The 20,559-nt window shown below is 42.4% G+C and overlaps 2 protein-coding genes across 4 annotated transcripts in view; both read left to right on the top strand.

The window, feature by feature from the left end:
• Positions 1-20,559, top strand: part of LOC113895248 (protocadherin beta-4-like) — a 149,341-nt gene that overhangs the window by 25,343 nt on the left and 103,439 nt on the right. The gene's annotated exons all lie outside the window — the stretch shown is intronic.
• LOC113895243 (protocadherin beta-5-like) lies at positions 614-17,822 on the top strand. Of its 3 annotated transcripts, none has more exons than XM_027546206.1 (2): positions 614-2,393; positions 9,987-12,150. In XM_027546206.1, the coding sequence occupies exons 1-2, from the start codon at positions 1,904-1,906 to the stop codon at positions 11,888-11,890; spliced, it is 2,394 nt and encodes a 797-aa protein (XP_027402007.1). In that variant the 5' UTR covers positions 614-1,903; the 3' UTR covers positions 11,891-12,150. The 3 variants fall into 3 exon arrangements, with proteins under 3 accessions (XP_027402007.1, XP_027402005.1, XP_027402006.1); XM_027546204.1 differs by lacking the exon at positions 9,987-12,150 and adding an exon at positions 14,922-17,822 and having other exon boundaries at positions 726-4,190; XM_027546205.1 differs by lacking the exon at positions 614-2,393 and adding an exon at positions 14,922-15,040 and having other exon boundaries at positions 6,743-11,755.

The following is a 20,559-nucleotide window of genomic DNA, read 5'->3' as shown; positions in this document are numbered from 1 at the left end:
TTTATACATACTGTACTACTAATAAATGAAATGTTTTAAAATGAAAATAATTTAATAAGCTGTATTTGAGGATGCCTTCAGGCAAAGACAGTGAATAAAGAACTGTGGATGCCAGAGACGGCATTAAGTTGGAATCAGAACTCAGAATGTCCACTGAAAAGAGGAAGCATTTAGGACTGAGCTACAAATAATTTTGTTACAGAGAAGAAGCTAAACCCATCCAAGATGTTTCTGATTGTTGGTTTTACTTTATCAGTGTATCTCATTATTCATATCCTCAGGGGAGTCTGTTTTCAGCAACATTTACCAAGTGAACAATGGAGGCTGGTGACAGTGATTTTAATTTTATCCTTCTGGGTATATAGAGTTGCTTTTCAACTATAAAATGATTTCATCAGCTCAGAATTTAGATTTTATTTAGCTTTATTTTAGCTAGAGTTGAAGTATTTTGAAAAATATCCTCATTTTTAACCTTCCATCATTCACTCCTTACCTGAAGTGAATTTTGCTTGAATTCAAATCATTTCACCTCTCCACAAATACAAAATCATTCTGAAGTAAATTATGTTTGGTATTTTTGTATGCTTAGATATGCACTGACCCATTTATTGCATTCTCAGGAAATTTAGAGATATATTTCCCAGTTTATCTGAGCAGAAATTGGTGAGATAGGAATGAACATAGTCATAATGAACTATCACTGAATTTCAGGGTATCCACTCAAATATAATCCACCTTTCACACTACGTTATTTGGTCTGTATTTATAGGACCAAGTGTTATCCTTATTGTGAAAGAATGGCAGAGGTGATTCTTGAATGTTCGTTTTCTACATTGCATTATGCCCATTACAGGGTAATACATTTGGACTTTGATTAATTAATACACACAGCAGGGAAATTTGACCAAAAAGTTACAATAAAATGAACAACCCTAATAAAATCATGGCCATTTCTACCAATACAAAAATGAAATGGATTCCTAAAATGCTTACTTACGATACATACCGGATTATTCCTGGCCCCTCTTTTAAATAATTTGATTTGATACTTCTATAATACCTATTTCTTGGCCTCAATTTTCCTAATAGCCTAATTGTTCCCTTTATTGTGCAGGTGTGACCACAAAACAACGGTAAGTATGTTGTTCATTCCATTTTATTAGTCATAAAGTTTAGAGAAATAAGTGTTTAAGATTGATCTTGCTAACCAACTTTTACTTTTGTATAGAGTGTCCGTGGGACAATTAAATAGTATACTTCTCAGATTCAGAAATTACACTGCTCCTCAGAGATAAACTGCAAAGAGTGGGACATGACTGAGCAACTGAACTGAACTGAACCAATGAATGAAAGTTGGTTATAGGAAGTTTATATTACCTGAGGGAATGACTCTTAAATGTGTTAGTATGTATCAGAATTCTTAAAGAGAAAGACTGACTTACAGATTAGTTAGTACAGCCAGAAGGCTAGAAAATTCAAGTTCTGAAAAAGAAAAAAAAAAAAAAAACAAGACTCCCAGATAAGTCTTTATGCATGTGGTTCACTCACTGCAGTCTGAGAAACTCAGCGTTTTCCTTAAAACGTTTATAATGTTTACATTTTGGATGTGGTGTTGACCTGCAGCACCCCCACGAAGTTACTCATTTCAACGCATGGTGGCAGTGCAGGCTAAGAGTGGATATAAGCTCTGCAGACTCGGTGGACTCCATTTCAGAGAAGCCCAAGAGAAAAATATAGAGCTCATTTACAGGTTAAGCTAAGACAGAAGTGTTCAGGGAGCATTCGCTGCCAGACAAGTTATAGGAACGAATTTGAAATTCCGGAGCAGACATTTTGAAGGGTCAACAGTGGACGTAGTGATTGGGATTGGAAAAAGATTTTTCTTCTGGAACCAGACATAACAATGGAAATGGTGCAAAGGAAACTACATCAGAAGAAAAGGCAAGTGATGATCTTCATTACATTGATTCTTTCGTGGGAGGCAGGTTCAGAAACAATTCGGTACTCTGTACTGGAAGAGACAGAAAGTGGCACGTTTGTGGCCAACCTGACAAAAGACCTGGGACTCAGGATGGGAGAGCTGGCTGCCCGGGGCGCCCGAGTTGTTTTTAAGGGGAATAGACAGCATTTGCGGCTTGATCCAGGCACCTGTGATTTGCTGCTGAATGATAAACTGGACCGGGAGGAGCTGTGCGGCTCCACTGAGCCCTGCGTGCTACCCTTCCAAGTGTTACTGGAAAATCCCTTTCAGTTATTTCAGGCTGCCTTGGTAATTAGAGATGTAAATGACCACGCTCCAGAGTTCCCTGCTAGAGAAATGCAACTAAAAATATCAGAAATTACTATACCAGGTAAGGTATTTCCTTTGAAAATGGCACAAGATTTAGATGCTGGTAGCAACGGCCTTCAGAGCTACATAATCAGCTCCAACCCTCACTTCCACATTCTCACTAGAAACCGCAAGGACGGGAGGAAGTCCCCGGAGCTGGTACTGGACAAAGCATTGGATCGTGAGGAGCAGCCGGAGCTCAGGCTAACCCTCACAGCGCTGGATGGCGGGTCTCCGCCTCTGTCTGGGACCACAGAGATTCAGATCCTGGTCTTGGATAGCAATGACAACGCCCCCGAGTTTGCTCAGGAGTTCTATGAGGCACAAGTCCCTGAAAATAGCTCCCTGGGCTCTCTGGTTATCACTGTCTCAGCGAGAGATTTAGATGCAGGATCATTTGGAGAGGTATCTTACGCCCTATTTCAAGTCGATGACGTTAACGACCCTTTCGAAATTAACGCAAATACAGGAGAAATTCGACTAAAAAAGAAATTGGATTTTGAAGAATTTCAATCATATCAGGTGGATATCGAGGCTACAGACGGTGGGGGACTATCAGGAAAATGCTCTGTAGTCATCAAGGTCCTGGATGTGAATGACAATGCTCCCCAATTGACTATGTCCTCACTGACTAGCCCCATCCCTGAAAACCTGCCAGAGATCCTAGTGGCAGTTTTCAGTGTATCAGATGCTGATTCTGGACATAACCAACAGGTTATCTGTTCTATACATGACAATCTCCCCTTTGTTTTAAGACCATCCGTTGAGAATTTCTACACATTGGTAACAGAAGGGGCACTGGACCGAGAGGAAAGAGCCGAGTACAACATCACTATCACGGTCACTGACATGGGAACCCCAAGACTGAAAACCGAGCACAACATAACAGTGCTGGTGTCCGACGTCAACGACAACGCCCCCGCCTTCACCCAGACCTCCTACACCCTGTGGGTCCGCGAGAACAACAGCCCCGCCCTGCACATCGGCAGCGTCAGCGCCACAGACACAGACGCGGGCGCCAACGCCCAGGTCACCTACTCGCTGCTGCCGCCCCCCGACCCGCTCGTGCCCCTCGCCTCCCTCGTGTCCATCAACCCCGACAACGGCCACCTCTTCGCCCTCACGTCCCTGGACTACGAGGCCCTAAGAGCCTTCGAGTTCCACGTGGGCGCCACCGACCGCGGCTCGCCCGCGCTCAGCAGCCAGGCGCTGGTGCGCGTGCTCGTGGCGGACGCCAACGACAACGCGCCCTTCGTGCTCTACCCGCTGCAGAACGCCTCGGCGCCCTGCACCGAGCTGGTGCCCAGGGCGGCCGAGCCGGGCTACCTGGTGACCAAGGTGGTGGCGGTGGACGGCGACGGGGGCCAGAACTCCTGGCTGTCGTACCAGCTGCTCAAGGCCACGGAGCCCGGGCTGTTCGGCGTGTGGGCGCACAACGGCGAGGTGCGCACGGCGCGGCTGCTGAGCGAGCGCGACGCGCCCAAGCAGCGGCTGGTAGTGCTGGTCAAGGACAACGGCGAACCGCCGCTGTCAGCCAGCGTCACGCTGCACGTGCTGCTGGTGGACGGCTTCTCGCAGCCCTACCTGCCGGCCCCGGAAGCGGAAGCGGCGGCCGCGGCGCCGGCCGACCCGCTCACCGTCTACCTGGTGGTGGCCTTGGCGTCGGTGTCGTCGCTCTTCCTCTTCTCGGTGCTGGTGTTCGTGGCGGTGCGGCTGTGCAGGAGGGGCGGGGCGGCCTCGGCGGGTCGCTGCCCGGTGGCCGAGGGCCACTTCCCAGGTCACCTGGTGGACGTCAGCGGCATGGGGACCCTGTCCCGGAGCTACCAGTACGAGGTGTGTCTGACGGGAGACCATAGACCTGGTGAGTTCAAATTCCTGAAGCCGATATTCCCTAACCTCTTGGTTCAGGACACTGAGAGAGAAATCAAAGAAAGCCCCAGTTGTAGAAATAGCTTTGTATTCAGTTAAATGTCATATTTGGTTAAGTGAGCCTCTCCTTAATTTTGGCAAACCTAATTCCCATTGCAATACCTTTCTCTTAAGAAGTTGTACTGTTGTACAAATATATATATAGGGCTTCCCTGGTGGCTCAGTGGTAAAGAATCTGCCCGCAATGTTGGAGATCCAGGTTCGATCCCTGGGTCGTGAAGATCCCCTGGGGAAGGAAATGACAACCCACTCCTGTATTCTGGCCTGGAGAATTCCATGGACAGAGGAACCCGGCAGGCTACAGTTCATGGGATCATAAAGAGTCGGACACGACTGAGTGATTAACACACACAAATATACATACATATATATATATATATATGCATGTTTCTGTGCTAGATTTAGCATTTTTAGTTGTACTGGATATTGAATATGTATTTTCTCCATATTTGACCTTCTCTTGATGATTAATCTTTCCATAACTAAAAATTACTCTAGTATAAAAAGAAATTCTATTAATATTTAAATCAACTTCTTAGTTTATGTCTTTTCAATGAAACATTTTAAAGCTCCTGTGTAATCATGCATTTCTGTATATTTTTGGTGCTTTTCCTTATCATACAGCTTTCTATTTGCAAGCTAGTGTTTGAAATTCTTTGTACCTACCTAGACCGTTCTTGCTGATTATTCTACAAAGCTATGGCCCCTGAATAGCCATGAGCATATCTTAGCATACTTGTTTCTCCAAAACTGTACATAAACATGCACTTTATTAAAGTAGTAATACACTACAATTTTGACCATATCCCATTGTAAGCACCAATACGCTAGAGATTTCTCTCTCTTATTTGTCTGCTACTTAACCTAGCACATTGCAATTGCTACATACTCACATTAACATAAAAATTATTCTAATAATTAAAAAGAAAAATCTGATACAATTTGGCATTACTTCACTAAATAAAACTAAGTCACTACTTTTTAAATTATTTTTTAAAACACAGAACCTTAAATACACCCTAAGTCATTTCAAAGGACTAAAGAGGTAGAGGGCATCATATACTGCCTTGTCCTTCCTTTTGCCCTATAACTACAAGTTCAAATGTAGTTTAATGTATTTGTTTTTCTTGGTTTCCCTGAAGTTTCTCTGCACCTTCAAAAGAGTAAGAATTTCTTTTGAGTTTTGGTTATTCTGTTCTAGTCTGGTTATTGAGTGATAATAGATTTTCACTTTGGTATTCTGCAGACATGGACAGTCTTTATCAACAAAACAGTGACATATTTTTTATGTCCAAGTTATCTTTTGTTCTTCTATGTAGCTTTCAGACATTTTGCAAAGTAGTTTTTTCAATTATGCTAAACTTTCATTATTAAGAAATAAGCTTTTTTTTTTCCTTTAAGACAACATAAGAAATAAACTCACCTGGCATTGCAATTGCTTTATATTGTGTTCATTAAACCAAGGAAGCTATTTCCAACTAAAGTTATAGGGATATAACTATAAAGCCACTTACATCTATTAAAGAGTTTGCTTTATAAGTCTCAAGTATCACTCTACAGGAATTTAATTATTTGCATCTTTCCTTAATTATATTTTTTCTAAGGATGTAATGAAATAAAAAATGAAAACTACTTAAAGTTATCATTGAACATACCTTTTTACCTTCATCCAATCTAATACTTGAAATTAGAAAGTGATAAGAACACAATTAAACAAATGACATAAATATTGTATTTAACTTTAATGATGCCTCCATTTACTGTTAGATATTTAAATGAAATAGTTTAATGTATGATGACAAGAAATCTGATTGAAGTTTTCACCACTATATCTATTTCACCTCTATATCTCACCACTATATCTCAACATTATGAAAAAAGTTCATGTTTTTGTTTATGCCAGGAAAGTCAAATTTGTATAATTACCTAAATGAGTCTAAGCAAATAAACACTGAGAACCCACCTTTATTAACTTTATATATGTTTTTAAAATTACTTTGTGTATTAATTTATAAAGGAGTGTATTAATTTATAAATTACTGTGTGTATTCATAAAGTATGGATCATTACTTACTAGCTGGAGATCACTAGCAGACTTTGGTGTAGACCTCATCAACACTTTAAAATTCAATTAGAATTTAGTAGTAAATATCCAGGTAACTTCCACAAAATGAATACATCATGAAAAACAGGCCATTTCTATTGTTGCAAAATAAAATAAAATAAAAAGGAGCCAAATATCTGGATAATAATACCCATTTCAATCACTTTCTCAAATGTATTATATATGTTCATTTTTAACATTTCCTCTTTCATCATTTTTTAGGCACAGCATAAAGTGTGTTTAGGGCTTCCAAGGTGGCAATAGTGGTAAAGATTCACCTGCCAATGCAGAAGATGCAAGTTCAATCCCTGGATCATGAAGATCCCCTGGAGAAGGGAATGGCAACCCACTCCAGTATTCTTGCCTGGAGAATCCCATGGACAGAGGAGCCTGGTGGGCTACAGTGCACAGGGTCGCAAAAAGTCTGACATGACTGAAGTGACCTAGCACACACAGTGTGTTGTTTTAGTGACATAAATTCTACTTAAGTCAACATGGCCCACATCACTTTCAGACATAAATTCTACTTAAGTCAACGTGGCCCACATCACTTTCAGAACTCCTCTTCCTTATGGCCAAAAGTTACAGAATACAGATTTTAAGTAGTCTCAGATTTTAAGTTTTGCATATATTTGGTTGTATTCTGTTTCAAGTTAGAAGGATTATTTAACAGCAGAAAACAACTTTTTTTTTCTTCTTTCACTTTCAAACAACTATAAAGCTTGGTTAAAATTCAGAAATTACTAGTTTGAAGAAACAGTAGATCATATTCAAAGAACTGAAGGGTCTAAGTAAGCTTCCTGAAAAGGAAACTTCTTGAGAGAGCTCTGAACTGACTCCTACAGTTTGCCCTGAGGAAATTTGCAAAAGCCTAAGAACAGTGCCAGGAAACCCAGGTTTGATTCCTGGGTCCAGAAGATCCCTTGGAGAAGGAAATGGCAACCCACTCCAGTATTCTTGCCTGGAAAATCCCATGGATGGAGGAGCCTGGCAGGCTACATACAGTCCATGGGGTCGCAATGAGACAGACCCTACGGAGTGACTTCATTTAAGGACAGACAAAAGGCTTCTGCTCCTGCCAGGGATAGAGTAACTTCATATGCCTATGGCAAATTGGAGGCCAGTTCCCCTGGCAGAATACTTGTCAAATTCAGGGACATTCCAGTTGGAGGATTCAATGTTGGGAATATGCCAGTTCTCTTCAATCAATCTACTGATGCAGTAAAATCCTAGAAAAAACTTTAGCAGATTTCTTTGTAAAACTGACAAGCTGAATCTAAAATTTATATGGAAATAGACAATACTAACCAAAGCAATCTTGAAAAAAAAGAATAAAACTAAAGGACTTAATTATCAGATAATAAAACCTATTACAAAGTATAGAAATTAAGATAATTTGGTATTGCAGGATAAACAAGGAGAAAAATTGAAAAAAAGAGGGGCCTTGAACATAACTATGGTCATCTGATTTATGAAAAAAAATGACAACTCAGAAATAGTGGAGAATGGAACTTTTTTCAGTAGATGGTGCAAAGACATTTGGATATTTTTATGAAAAAATAATCTGAGCCTAACCTCATTCCTATTAAAAAGTTAATTTCATGAGAATTATAGCTATAAATGTAAAAAGTAATTGACTTTTTGAAAACACCACACAGCAGTATTTTCATCACTTTGCTGTATGCAAAGAATTAAAGAGAATACAAAAAAATTCAAACCATAAATGAAAAATATTGAAAATTAGGTAGACTAAATTAAAATTTAAAGGTTTTGTTCTTCAGAGATATCTTGAGACTTAAAGTGCAAGCAATAGAATCAGAGAAGATACCTGCAATACATACGTCTGAAAAAGTACTTAAATCCAGAATATATAAGGAACTTCTAAAGATCCGTAAGAAAAAAAAAAAAGGCAAATGCCCTAACAAGAACAGTAGACAAGAAACAGGTACTTCACAAGAATGTACTCTAATAAAAATAAACAAGTGAAAATGGACTCACTTAATTAATCTTCAGGGGAATCCTAATTAAAGTTACAACATGACATCACCACACACTGACCAAAATGGTTAAAAGACAATATCAAATGATGACAAGGATTTGGAGAAACTGGAGCTCTCACTCTTCACAATATAAGTGCACACAAAGACAGCAAAAATATTGATAGCAGCAGTACTCAAAATATTCCTTAACTGGAAAATACCAATGTCCATCCACTGGAGAATAGAAAAACAAATCATTGTACAATAGAGTAACACAAAGCAATGAGATAAGTTAGAACAGTATAGAAGGGGTGGACTTTACAAACATATGAGTAATATTGTATAACTCCATTTGTGTGAAAGCTTAAAAACAAGAACAGAAAAAAAAACCACCCCACACTATAATAATAGAAATCAGAAGAGTTTTACCTTTAGTGACCAGATAATGACAGGAGAGGGCTTCTAGGGTTTTGGTAACATTTTAGTTTTAATTTAGGTTCTGCTTACCAGTGTGTTCACTTCCTGAAAAGTTATTGAGTTGTACACACATGATTTTTTCCCTTTTCTGATGTATATTTAAAATAAAACCATTTTGAAAAATTGTAAGCTTACCATTATTACTAATTTCTTGAATATAATCAAATAAGAATCCCACAAGAGAAAGTTTGAGTACTCAAAAGGTGTTTTATGAGGAATACTGATACATCATTTTAGTTTGTTCTGAAAAGTATTCTTTAACTGGAAGTTAACTTAGCAAATGCTTATTCAGAACTTCCAGTAACTAAAAACTGGAAATACAGAATCAATCGGGAGCATTTCTGACTTAAAAGGAAACTGATACATACCAAGTTAAAGCTTGGAATGAAATGGCCAATACTATATGCAATAGTAAATAATGACGCCTGGTGGCGCTGCAAGCTAGGAGTATGAATGAAGGGATCTGTGACTGTCCCAGAAGCTGTTAAAGTGGGAATCACAACCCCGAGTGCTTTCTAAAAGAAGGAAGCAATTTACATAGGATGTAGGGGCAGAGATCTCTGAGAAGGGCATCGTCCTAGTGCAAGTCAATCAGATCAAATTCCATTTTATTTAACGAACTCATCTGGATTGGTTGTATATCGAGTTGAAGAAATTACCTTCTTGCACCGGATCTGGACAATGGAGACTGCGCCAGCAAAAACGCTACAAAAAAGGCAAGTTATCTTTCTTGCTATATTGTTGTTTTTGTGGGAGACTGGCTCTGAAGAAATTAGGTATTCCATGCCAGAAGAAACAGAAAGTGGGTCTCTTGTGGCCAACCTGGCAAAAGACCTGGATCTCAGGGTGGGGGAACTAGCCACGCGGGGCGCGCGAATCCATTACAAAGGAAACAAACAGCTCTTGCAGCTGGATATAACGACCGGGAATTTACTTCTATATGAAAAACTAGACCGGGAAGTGTTGTGCCGGGCAACAGATCCCTGTATACTGCATTTCCAACTATTACTGGAAAACCCGGTACAGATTATTCAAGCTGATCTACAGCTCACAGATATAAATGACCATTCCCCAGAGTTCCTAGAGAGAGAAATGCTCCTAAAAATCCCCGAGAGCGTCCAGACAGGGACTGTGTTTCCTTTGAAAATAGCTCAGGACTTTGACATAGGTAACAACACGGTTCAAAACTACACAATCAGCCCCAACTCCCATTTTCATGTTGTCACTCATCATCGTGGAGATGGCAGAAAATACCCAGAGCTGGTGCTGGACAAAGCACTGGATCGGGAGAAACAGCCTGAGCTCAGTTTAACCCTCACCGCGCTGGATGGGGGGGCTCCGCCCAGGTCTGGGACCACTACAGTCCGCATCGAAGTCGTGGACATTAATGACAATGCCCCAGAATTTTTACAGTCCGTCTATGAGGTCCAGATTCCAGAGAACAGCCCCCTAAACTCCTTAGTTGTCGCTGTCTCTGCCCGAGATTTAGATGCAGGAACATATGGGAAAGTAGCCTATGCTCTATTCCAAGGAGATGAAGTTACTCAACCATTTGTAATAGACGAAATAACAGGAGAAATTAGTCTGAAAAGGGCATTGGATTTCGAGGCAACTCGGTTTTATAACGTGGAGATTGCAGCCACAGACGGCGGGGGCCTTTCAGGAAAATGCACTGTAGCTATAGAGGTGGTGGATGTGAACGACAACGCCCCCGAACTGACTATGTCGAGACTCATCAGCTCTGTCCCAGAAAACTCCCCAGAGACTGTGGTAGCTGTTTTCAGTGTTTCTGATCCAGATTCCGGGGAAAACGGTAAGATGGTTTCCACCATTCAGAATGATCTCCCCTTTCTCTTGAAACCTACGTTCAAAAACTTTTACAGTCTGGTGACAGAGAGACCGCTAGACAGAGAGGAAAGAGCCGGGTACAACATCACCATCACGGTCACTGACATGGGAACCCCAAGACTGAAAACCGAGCACAACATAACAGTGCTGGTGTCCGACGTCAACGACAACGCCCCCGCTTTCACCCAGACCTCCTACACCCTGTGGGTCCGCGAGAACAACAGCCCCGCCCTGCACATCGGCAGCGTCAGCGCCACAGACACAGACGCGGGCGCCAACGCCCAGGTCACCTACTCGCTGCTGCCGCCCCCCGACCCGCTCGTGCCCCTCGCCTCCCTCGTGTCCATCAACCCCGACAACGGCCACCTCTTCGCCCTCACGTCCCTGGACTACGAGGCCCTAAGAGCCTTCGAGTTCCACGTGGGCGCCACCGACCGCGGCTCGCCTGCGCTCAGCAGCCAGGCGCTGGTGCGCGTGCTCGTGGCGGACGCCAACGACAACACGCCCTTCGTGCTCTACCCGCTGCAGAACGCCTCGGCGCCCTGCACCGAGCTGGTGCCCAGGGCGGCCGAGCCGGGCTACCTGGTGACCAAGGTGGTGGCGGTGGACGGCGACGCGGGCCAGAACGCCTGGCTGTCGTACCAGCTGCTCAAGGCCACGGAGCCCGGGCTGTTCGGCGTGTGGGCGCACAACGGCGAGGTGCGCACGGCGCGGCTGCTGAGCGAGCGCGACGCGCCCAAGCAGCGGCTGGTGGTGCTGGTCAAGGACAACGGCGAGCCGCCGCTGTCGGCCAGCGTCACGCTGCACGTGCTGCTGGTGGACGGCTTCTCGCAGCCCTACCTGCCGGCCCCGGAAGCGGAAGCGGCGGCCGCAGTGCCCGCCGACCCGCTCACCGTCTACCTGGTGGTGGCCTTGGCGTCGGTGTCGTCGCTCTTCCTCTTCTCGGTGCTGGTGTTCGTGGCGGTGCGGCTGTGCAGGAGGGGCGGGGCGGCCTCGGCGGGTCGCTGCCCGGTGGCCGAGGGCCACTTCCCGGGCCACCTGGTGGACGTCAGCGGCATGGGGACCCTGTCCCAGAGCTACCAGTACGAGGTGGGTCTGACGGGAAGTACTGGGACTGGGGAATTCAAGTGTCTGAAGCCAATTCTCCCCACCTTCCCTCTCCAGGGCACTGTGAGGGAAATCAAGGAAAACTCCACCGTTCGGAGTAGTTTCCTATTCAATTAAGTATTGGATTATTCTGTTATTAAGCCCTACTTAATAAGTTTGGTAATCTATTTTAACTTAAAGATACATGTTATCGATGCATATTATTGATGGTCCGTTTCACGATTGTTTTACTACTGCTCCTCATTGTGAAATTTTAAAGAGTCAGACACTGGGTATTCACTGTATTTTTCATGCGTTAACTTTATGGTTTTTTAAATATTCAGTTCAGTTTAGTTCAGTTCAGTCGATCAGTCGTGTCCGACTCTTTGCGACCCCATGAATCACAGCACACCAGGCCTCCCTGTCCGTCACCAACTCCCGGAGTTTACTCAAACTCATGTCCATCGAGTCGGTGATGCCATCCAGCCATCTCATCCTCTGTCATCCCCTTCTTCTCCTGCCCCTAATCCCTCCCAGCATCAGTCTTTTCCAGTGAGCCAACTCTTCTCATGAGGTGGCCAAAGTATTGGAGTTTAAGCTTTAGCGTCAGTCCTTCCAATGAACACCCAGGACTGATCTTTAGAATGGACTGGTTGGATCTTCTTGCACTCCAAGGGACTCTCAAGAGTCTTCTCCAACACCACAGTTCAAAAGCATTTAAATATTAGTCTCCACTATATTGACAATCTGAATGAAAAGTAAAATTTTATTTTACTGTTTAGCTGCTAAGTCATGTCTGACTCCTTGCAACCCATGGACGGTAGCCCACCAGGCTCCTCTGTCCATGGGATTTACCAGGCAAGAATACTGGAGTGGGTTGCCATTTCTTTCTCAAGGAATCTTCCTGACCCGGGAATCAAACTTGAGTCTCCTGCATTAACAGGCAGATTCTTTACCACAGAGCCACCAGGGAACACTAAAATTTTATTTGCATAATTTTAAAACATTTTAATCATCTATCCTTTTTATAAATTTTATATTCCAAAGTCCTCAAGATTGCATCTCTAACTAGTAGTGACAGCTGACATCACAAGTGACATGTAGGGACATGTTTAAAATATGTTTGATAGTTTTTTAACCCACCAATGTAAGTCTCCTTTTGGGGTAACTCCTATAGTGTGAAAAACTAAAAACAGATACTAAAGATGGCTAAATACTAAATAGCTAGTCACATTTATGTGCATTTCAATATATCACAATAGTACATACACATTTTCTATCAATACAGACTTCAGGAAAGTGTCAACACATTAAATTACAGTTTTTGAATTTCATGTAAGTATATGATGATAATTTAAAAAACAATTATTAATGCTTAATAAATATTTGCTATTAACAGTTATTAACTGTTGTATTGGACTGTTATTAACAGTCCAATCATGAATTTTTAAAATAACCTTCAAGGAATAAGTAATCCTAATATTCTCACTACAATATAGCATCCTTGCCAGTAAATAAAGTTATTAAATATCACCCTTTTATTTGCCTTCTAAACAGAAAACACCTTCATTCACCCTAAACTCTATTACAGAATATAAAGTGCTTCAGAGTACATTTCATCTCCTTGTCTTTGTCTAACAATTTGAAAGTTCAAAAGTATTTTTAGGAAAATCCAGATTATATTTTTTCAAGCTCCTGTGCCTATTTCTCAAGCTTCTATAGGTGTGTTCCCTCCCAAGACCTAAGTTAGTTACTAGTAGCAGGTTACTAGTCAGATTTTTCTCTTTCGCTGATGTATATGCACCATTTACCTTTGTTAGCCACAAAATAATTTACTTTCACAATTTAACCCATATTTGGTTTGGTTATGTTTGTAGTATATTATGAGAAGTCCCTCTTTTCAACTTCCCATCAAAGTCAGGCAATTTATTCTAGAGTGACAAATGAGTATTTTCTTTTTATTCTTAATGCAACTGGGCTTAACTAAATTATATTTGGCTGTGTTCTGTGTTCAGATAAGTGAACTATCATGGCTCTTTTGTCATAGATGATTACCAATTAGTGAGTGTAGGGGAAACTTACACCAGATATTTACCCTCTCCTCCTCCATTCTTCTCTGGGGGAGTTGCTGCTTCTACTGTTCTCACTCCAACCACATGACTTTAGTTGGTATAGTGGATTTTTTCAGTATACCCATCTGCATAGTCCCAGAGGGTATAAAACATACAGGGGTGTGGGCCCTATTTAATGCTGACAGGTCAAAACCTTTCCCTAGAAAGATATACTTTGAGTTCCTTGGCTTTATTGCCTTCTTCTTGTTTGCAGAAAGACATTGCCTGAGTTGAGAACTTACAATTGGTTTCTAATAAAACAAATAGTCATTTCCTCTCACTGGGCTATGTACACAGTGAACTTATGAAGGAAAAAAAGGTCCAAAGTCTGTGTATCCCAGAGACTGAAAAGTCACATTTTCCCAGAAGTTCCAGGCACACTGCAATTTTGGGGGGAGTAAAAACTGGATTTTAAAATGTATAACTTCTTCTAACACCATAGAACAAATTAGTAACTTTGTAATAGAATGTAAGCTTCGCAAGAGCAAGAATTTTTGTGCTTAATTTACAGTTTTATCCCGAGAAGCTTTAATAATTCCTGCACAGAGAAATACTTATTAAATGAAAAATAAATTTGTCTTGAGCTGAGTTTTGCATACCAAACTTGTACCTTTAAAGGGAAAATGAATGTAGATTTAGATAAATAACTTATTTTTCTCTCAAAACTACTGTTACCTACCTGGACAAGACTGCATTACAGGGGCGGAGGAAAGGAATTAATAACATTTTATGACCCACAGTGTGTTCACTGCAATTTTGGTATTATATCATGCTTTGAAATGAAAACTCCCTGAAGTTGTAAAGAAGAACGCTTGGTGGCGCTGCAGGCTAAGAGAGTGAAAAAAAAAACAGTCTGCAGAGTCCTAGACTCCATAAAAGCCGATCTGTTTCTGGTAGCTCACAAAGGAAATATTTACACAGCTGGGGATAGGTTTCAGAGAGGCAGCTATCCCCTTGTCAGTCCATGACAAGAAGTAACTCAAAATTACCGAACCAAGATAGCAGATCTGGTGCAAAACAATTACTTTATGATTAAATACTGCATCTTTTGCACTCAGGAACGATGGAGACACCGCTACCCAAAATGACTCAGAAAAGGCAAGTGACCGCTATTATTATTCTATTATTATTGTGGGAGGCGGGCGGTCAGATCATTAAGTATTCAGTTCTAGAAGAGAGGGACAGCGGCTCATTTGTAGCCAACCTAGCAAAAGATCTGGGGTTGGGCTTAGGGGAGCTGGTTTCTCGGGGCGCCCGGATTCTTTTCAAAGGGAATAAACAGCATTTGCAGATCGAGCAGAAGAGTGGGAATTTGATACTAAAAGAAAAACTGGACCGAGAAGATTTGTGCGGTGACACGGATCCATGTATACTGCATTTCCAGGTGTTACTGAAAAACCCGGTGCAGTTTATTCAAGGTGAATTACAGATTCAAGATGTAAATGACCATGCCCCAGAATTCTTGGAAAATGAAATCCTCCTGAAAATATCAGAAAGCAGCCATCCAGGGTCTGCATATCCTTTGAAAATAGCTCAAGATTTAGACGTTGGTAGTAATACAGTACAGAACTACACAATTAGCTCCAACTTCCATTTCCACCTTTTTACTCGAAATCACAGCGATGGCAGAAAATACCCGGAGCTGGTGCTGGACCAAGAGCTGGACCGTGAGGAGCAGCCCGAGCTCAGATTAACCCTCACAGCGATGGATGGTGGGTCACCGCCCAAGACCGGGACTTCCCAGGTCCTCATCATAGTCCTGGACATAAATGACAACGCCCCTGAATTTGCTCAGCAGCTCTACCAGGTGCAGGTCCCAGAAAACAGCCCTATAGGCTCCCTTGTCATCACTGTTTCCGCTAGAGATTTGGATGCTGGGATCCATGGCGAGCTCTCCTACTCATTTTTCCAATCCTCAAATCAAGTCATTCAGGCCTTCGAAGTAAACACAGCCACAGGGGATATACGATTAAAAAAAAAGTTGGATTTTGAGGAAATTAGATCTTACCATATGGAAATTGAGGCCTCAGATGGCGGCGGTCTTTCAGGAAAATGCACTGTAGCCATAGAAGTAATGGATGTAAACGACAACGCCCCTGAATTGACCATATCACTACTCATTAATGATATCCCAGAAAACACCCCTGACACTGTGGTCGCTGTTTTTGGAATTTCAGATTCAGACTCTGGTAACAATGGAAAAATGATGTGTTCCATCCAAGACCATCTCCCTTTCCTACTGAAGCTCACGATAGAAAATTTTTACACCTTGGTAACAGAAGGCGCACTGGACAGAGAAGAAAAAGCCGAGTACAACATCACCATCACGGTCACTGACATGGGAACCCCAAGACTGAAAACCGAGCACAACATAACCGTGCTGGTGTCCGACGTCAACGACAACGCCCCCGCCTTCACCCAGACCTCCTACACCCTGTGGGTCCGCGAGAACAACAGCCCCGCCCTGCACATCGGCAGCGTCAGCGCCACAGACACAGACGCGGGCGCCAACGCCCAGGTCACCTACTCGCTGCTGCCGCCCCCCGACCCGCTCGTGCCCCTCGCCTCCCTCGTGTCCATCAACCCCGACAACGGCCACCTCTTCGCCCTCACGTCCCTGGACTACGAGGCCCTAAGAGCCTTCGAGTTCCACGTGGGCGCCACCGACCGCGGCTCGCCTGCGCTCAGCAGCCAGGCGCTGGTGCGCGTGCTCGTGGCGGACGCCAACGACAACGCGCCCTTCGTGCTCTACCCGCTGCAGAACGCCTCGGCGCCCTGCACCGAGCTGGTGCCCAGGGCGGCCGAGCCGGGCTACCTGGTGACCAAGGTGGTGGCGGTGGACGGCGACGCGGGCCAGAACGCCTGGCTGTCGTACCAGCTGCTCAAGGCCACGGAGCCCGGGCTGTTCGGCGTGTGGGCGCACAACGGCGAGGTGCGCACGGCGCGGCTGCTGAGCGAGCGCGACGCGCCCAAGCAGCGGCTGGTGGTGCTGGTCAAGGACAACGGCGAGCCGCCGCTGTCGGCCAGCGTCACGCTGCACGTGCTGCTGGTGGACGGCTTCTCGCAGCCCTACCTGCCGGCCCCGGAAGCGGAAGCGGCGGCCGCGGCGCCGGCCGACCCGCTCACCGTCTACCTGGTGGTGGCCTTGGCGTCGGTGTCGTCGCTCTTCCTCTTCTCGGTGCTGGTGTTCGTGGCGGTGCGGCTGTGCAGGAGGGGCGGGGCGGCCTCGGCGGGTCGCTGCCCGGTGGCCGAGGGCCACTTCCCGGGCCACCTGGTGGACGTCAGCGGCACGGGGACCCTGTCCCAGAGCTACCAGTACGAGGTGTGTCTGATGGGAGGTACTGGGTCCGGCGAATTCAAGTTTCTCAAACCTATTGTCCCCAGCCTCATGAGTGAAGGAGCTGGTATGGACACCGCGGAAAATGCTAACTTTATAAATCGTTTGGGGTTCAATTAGGAATCTCACTTGACAAGAGATGATCAATGATCATATTCACTAATATATTAATTTCCAACTCTTTCACTAACATGAGCTTACATATTCACACGTTCATTAAGTGTTGTCCTATTTATAGTTTGAAGTGTTTTACATTCCGAATCTCTAGGTGGTTTTTATTGTTGCTCTTCTGTCGATTTTTATAAGCCCTTAACATTTTGCATGGGAGATCAAACATTTAGCAGAGAAATGGTGTTTCTCAAGTTTTGGAGGATCAGATTTTTCTAAGTCATAAGTGTTTTCAGGTTCCTGATAGTTGAGCTTGTTCGTTGATAACTTGTTATAACTAAGAGAATTGTGTTTTACGATTATTATTGCATGTCTCACTTGTAAATGATGGCTTTTAGTTTTAAAATTTTTCACTTATGCGAAAAATTTTGTGACCTTGTAAACTGCTGGAGTTCTGTACTGTTGTTTCAAGAACACTATGTCTTTCCTCAAATGAACTAATATTTTATCTGAATGCTTTCTGAGTATTTTCTTTCAAAATTGGTATCGTTTAATTAGACCATCTACTATAATTTTAAAGGATATAATCCCAGTTAAGTAGAAAAAAGTTGGTAGAGTTATGGTTTCTTTTTCATAATAAATGGCTTTTAGTATGAAAATGATTCTTTTAAAATAACATATTTTAACATTTAATAAGAATAAAAAGGAAAGCATAACATTCTCCCACTCAAATAATTTTCAACATCATCCTAAAACATTTCCATGATGCTTATAGTAGATGAAAATAATATAAAATGGATCTGTAATAAATTCCTATCTTTATAATTAAAACTATCAGATTTTACTTGAATAAAAACAAAATAATATGAACCTACAGAACTTGCTGCTTAGATAAATAAGCCCTACAAGGTTAACAAGCAAGAGTGTGATGCATATTAAAATATTAGCATCACTTAACTGCCCTCTTATGAGTGAGCAAATAGGGACTTCCCTGGTGACCCACTGGCTAAGTCTCCAGGCTCCCAAAGCAGGCACTCTGGGTTCAGTCCCTAGCCAGGGAACTAGATCCCTCATCCTGGCGTCCCATCATTCCACATGCTGCAACTAAGACACAGGTAGGAGTCTGCATGTAGCTAAATAAGTGAGCAAATAAACTTAAGAAGATAGCAAATATATAGAGTTGTCAATGTTTATAACATTTACAATGTGTTTTTTTCCCCTTTGAGATTCTGATTTTGTTTCCTTTGGATATATAACCAGAAGTGGGATTGCTGGATCATATGGTTCTGTTTACTTTTATTTTTTAAAATTAGTGTTTTTTCCAAGTGCTGTGGACTCAGTTGTGTCTTCCCAAGATCATACATTGAAGCCCTAGCCCTCAAAGTAATGGAAATTGGAGCTGGGCCTTTGGGGTATAATTAGGTTTGGATACCGTCAGGAGGGCAGGGGTCTTCATGAGATTAATGCCTTCCTAAGAGACACCAGAGAACTTGCTCTTTCTCTCATGTGAGGGCGCATTGAGGTGGGCATCTGCAAGCCAGGAAGAAAGATCTCATCAGAATCTAACCTGCTAACACCCAGAGCTCAGACTTCCAGCCTCCAGAACTGTAAGAAATAAGCTTCTGTTGCTTAATCCACACAGTCTATGGTATTTTTTATGGCAGGTTGAAAGCTGCCCAAGCCCTGTAAGGGACCTAAGTCAAGGAATTTGTTGTTGTTTTAGTTGCTAAGTCATGTCCCACTCTTTTGTGACCCCACTGGACTATAGCCCACCAGGTTCCTTTGTCCATGGCATGTCCAAGGCAAGAATACTGGAGTGAGTTGCCATTTCCTTCTCCATACAATGTGTTTTTAAAAGATGATGTTTATCATTGTTTAGACATTTTATGTTTTAAATATTTAATTTGTCATGCAACGCTTCAATTTTTCCAAGTGTACTCATGTCTGAGTGCCCAGAGATGATAACTTCTGAGCCTTTTATCTGTTTTTTTCCCCATAGTATTTACTTCCATGTTTCTAAATAATATGCTGAAAAAATCCTTTTTCTTAATTTAAGTTTTAGATATTATCCATTTACTTCTAAGGAGCACACACACAAACTTGAACACTTCTACCCCATCCTCTCTGATAACAATGTCATAATCTGTTTAAGTAGTATTTAAATAATTACATAAATATCACTTATACCTGAACCTCATGTTGCTGATATTTTTCTTAAGTTTATGATTGTCTCACTTTCCACTTTACTTACTTTTCTAGGTATATACTTTTAAGTTATCCCCATACTTTGTAAAGTCTAAAGCACCTCATTATATTAAGTGCTTAAAAAAACCTCTCAGTTCCATTTTTTCCCATGGAGCCATCCTGGATCCACCCAGGCTTGTGCTCAGTTATACACTATTTGTTCTCTAGTCCTACTCCGTGGCTGGGCAGTTTGGGACTTGTGCTATACTTTTTGTCCTAGGAAATACTTTTCTGTCTCTCCTGAGTTTGATTTCATTTTCTGCATTTTTATGACTTCCTCTTTATTGGTTTATTTCCCTACATTCCTGAAAAACATTTGGTGATAAACTTACTGAGAACTTGAACATCTGAAAATTTTAGATGCAGTAAAATCAAATGATTTACTGATTTCAGTGAATGTGGAATTACAGGTTAGGAATTATTTGCTGCTAGCATTTTGAAGGCATTCCTTTGTTTTCTAATCTCCTGTGTTGAGGAATTCAACATTTTCATTACCTATTTTTTTCTAAGATCTATTTTTTCTAGATCCCTGGTTCTCAGCTGGGGCAATTTTGCTACCCAGCAACATTTGATAATATATGGAACCATTTTGATTGGCATAATTGGTGGAGATGGTGCTACTGGCATCTAGTTGGGCCAGGGATGTTGCTAAACATTCTGCAATGCATGGGACAGCCCCCTGCACATAAGGAATTATATGGCCCCCAAAGGCCAATCGTACTGAGGCTAAGAAAGCTTGTTAAAAATGAAATTAGGTCATTATATATTACCTCCATTTTTATAGAATTTCTTAACTATGTAGTGTCATAGTGTAAGAATTTTGTCATTTATTGTGATAATTCTTCAGTGAGATCTGTCAATCTTGTGACATATATTCTTTAGACTAGGACAGGATTTGGGATGTGTGTGTGTGTGTGTGTGTGTAATTTAAAAAATTATTTACTCAGTGTCCTTGTTTACTGGTTCTCTAACTCCTTTCAGTTATATAGTGACCTCCTTGGTTGACA

Source organism: Bos indicus x Bos taurus, chromosome 7, assembly GCF_003369695.1.
Source record: "Bos indicus x Bos taurus breed Angus x Brahman F1 hybrid chromosome 7, Bos_hybrid_MaternalHap_v2.0, whole genome shotgun sequence".
In the NCBI taxonomy this organism is placed as follows: Eukaryota; Metazoa; Chordata; class Mammalia; order Artiodactyla; family Bovidae; genus Bos; species Bos indicus x Bos taurus.
The sequence above is the reverse complement of the archived record's forward strand: the minus strand, read 5'-3'. Positions and strand labels throughout refer to the sequence as shown.

What these genes read in the sequence shown, in the direction of transcription:
- LOC113895243 (XM_027546204.1), top strand. Translation starts at nt 1,904, where the DNA reads ATGGAAATGGTGCAAAGGAAACTACATCAGAAGAAAAGGCAAGTGATG. An exon ending in GACGGGAGACCATAGACCTG is followed by an intron (nt 4,191 to 14,921) that starts GTGAGTTCAAAT and finishes TTTTGCACTCAG; the next exon opens with GAACGATGGAGACACCGCTA.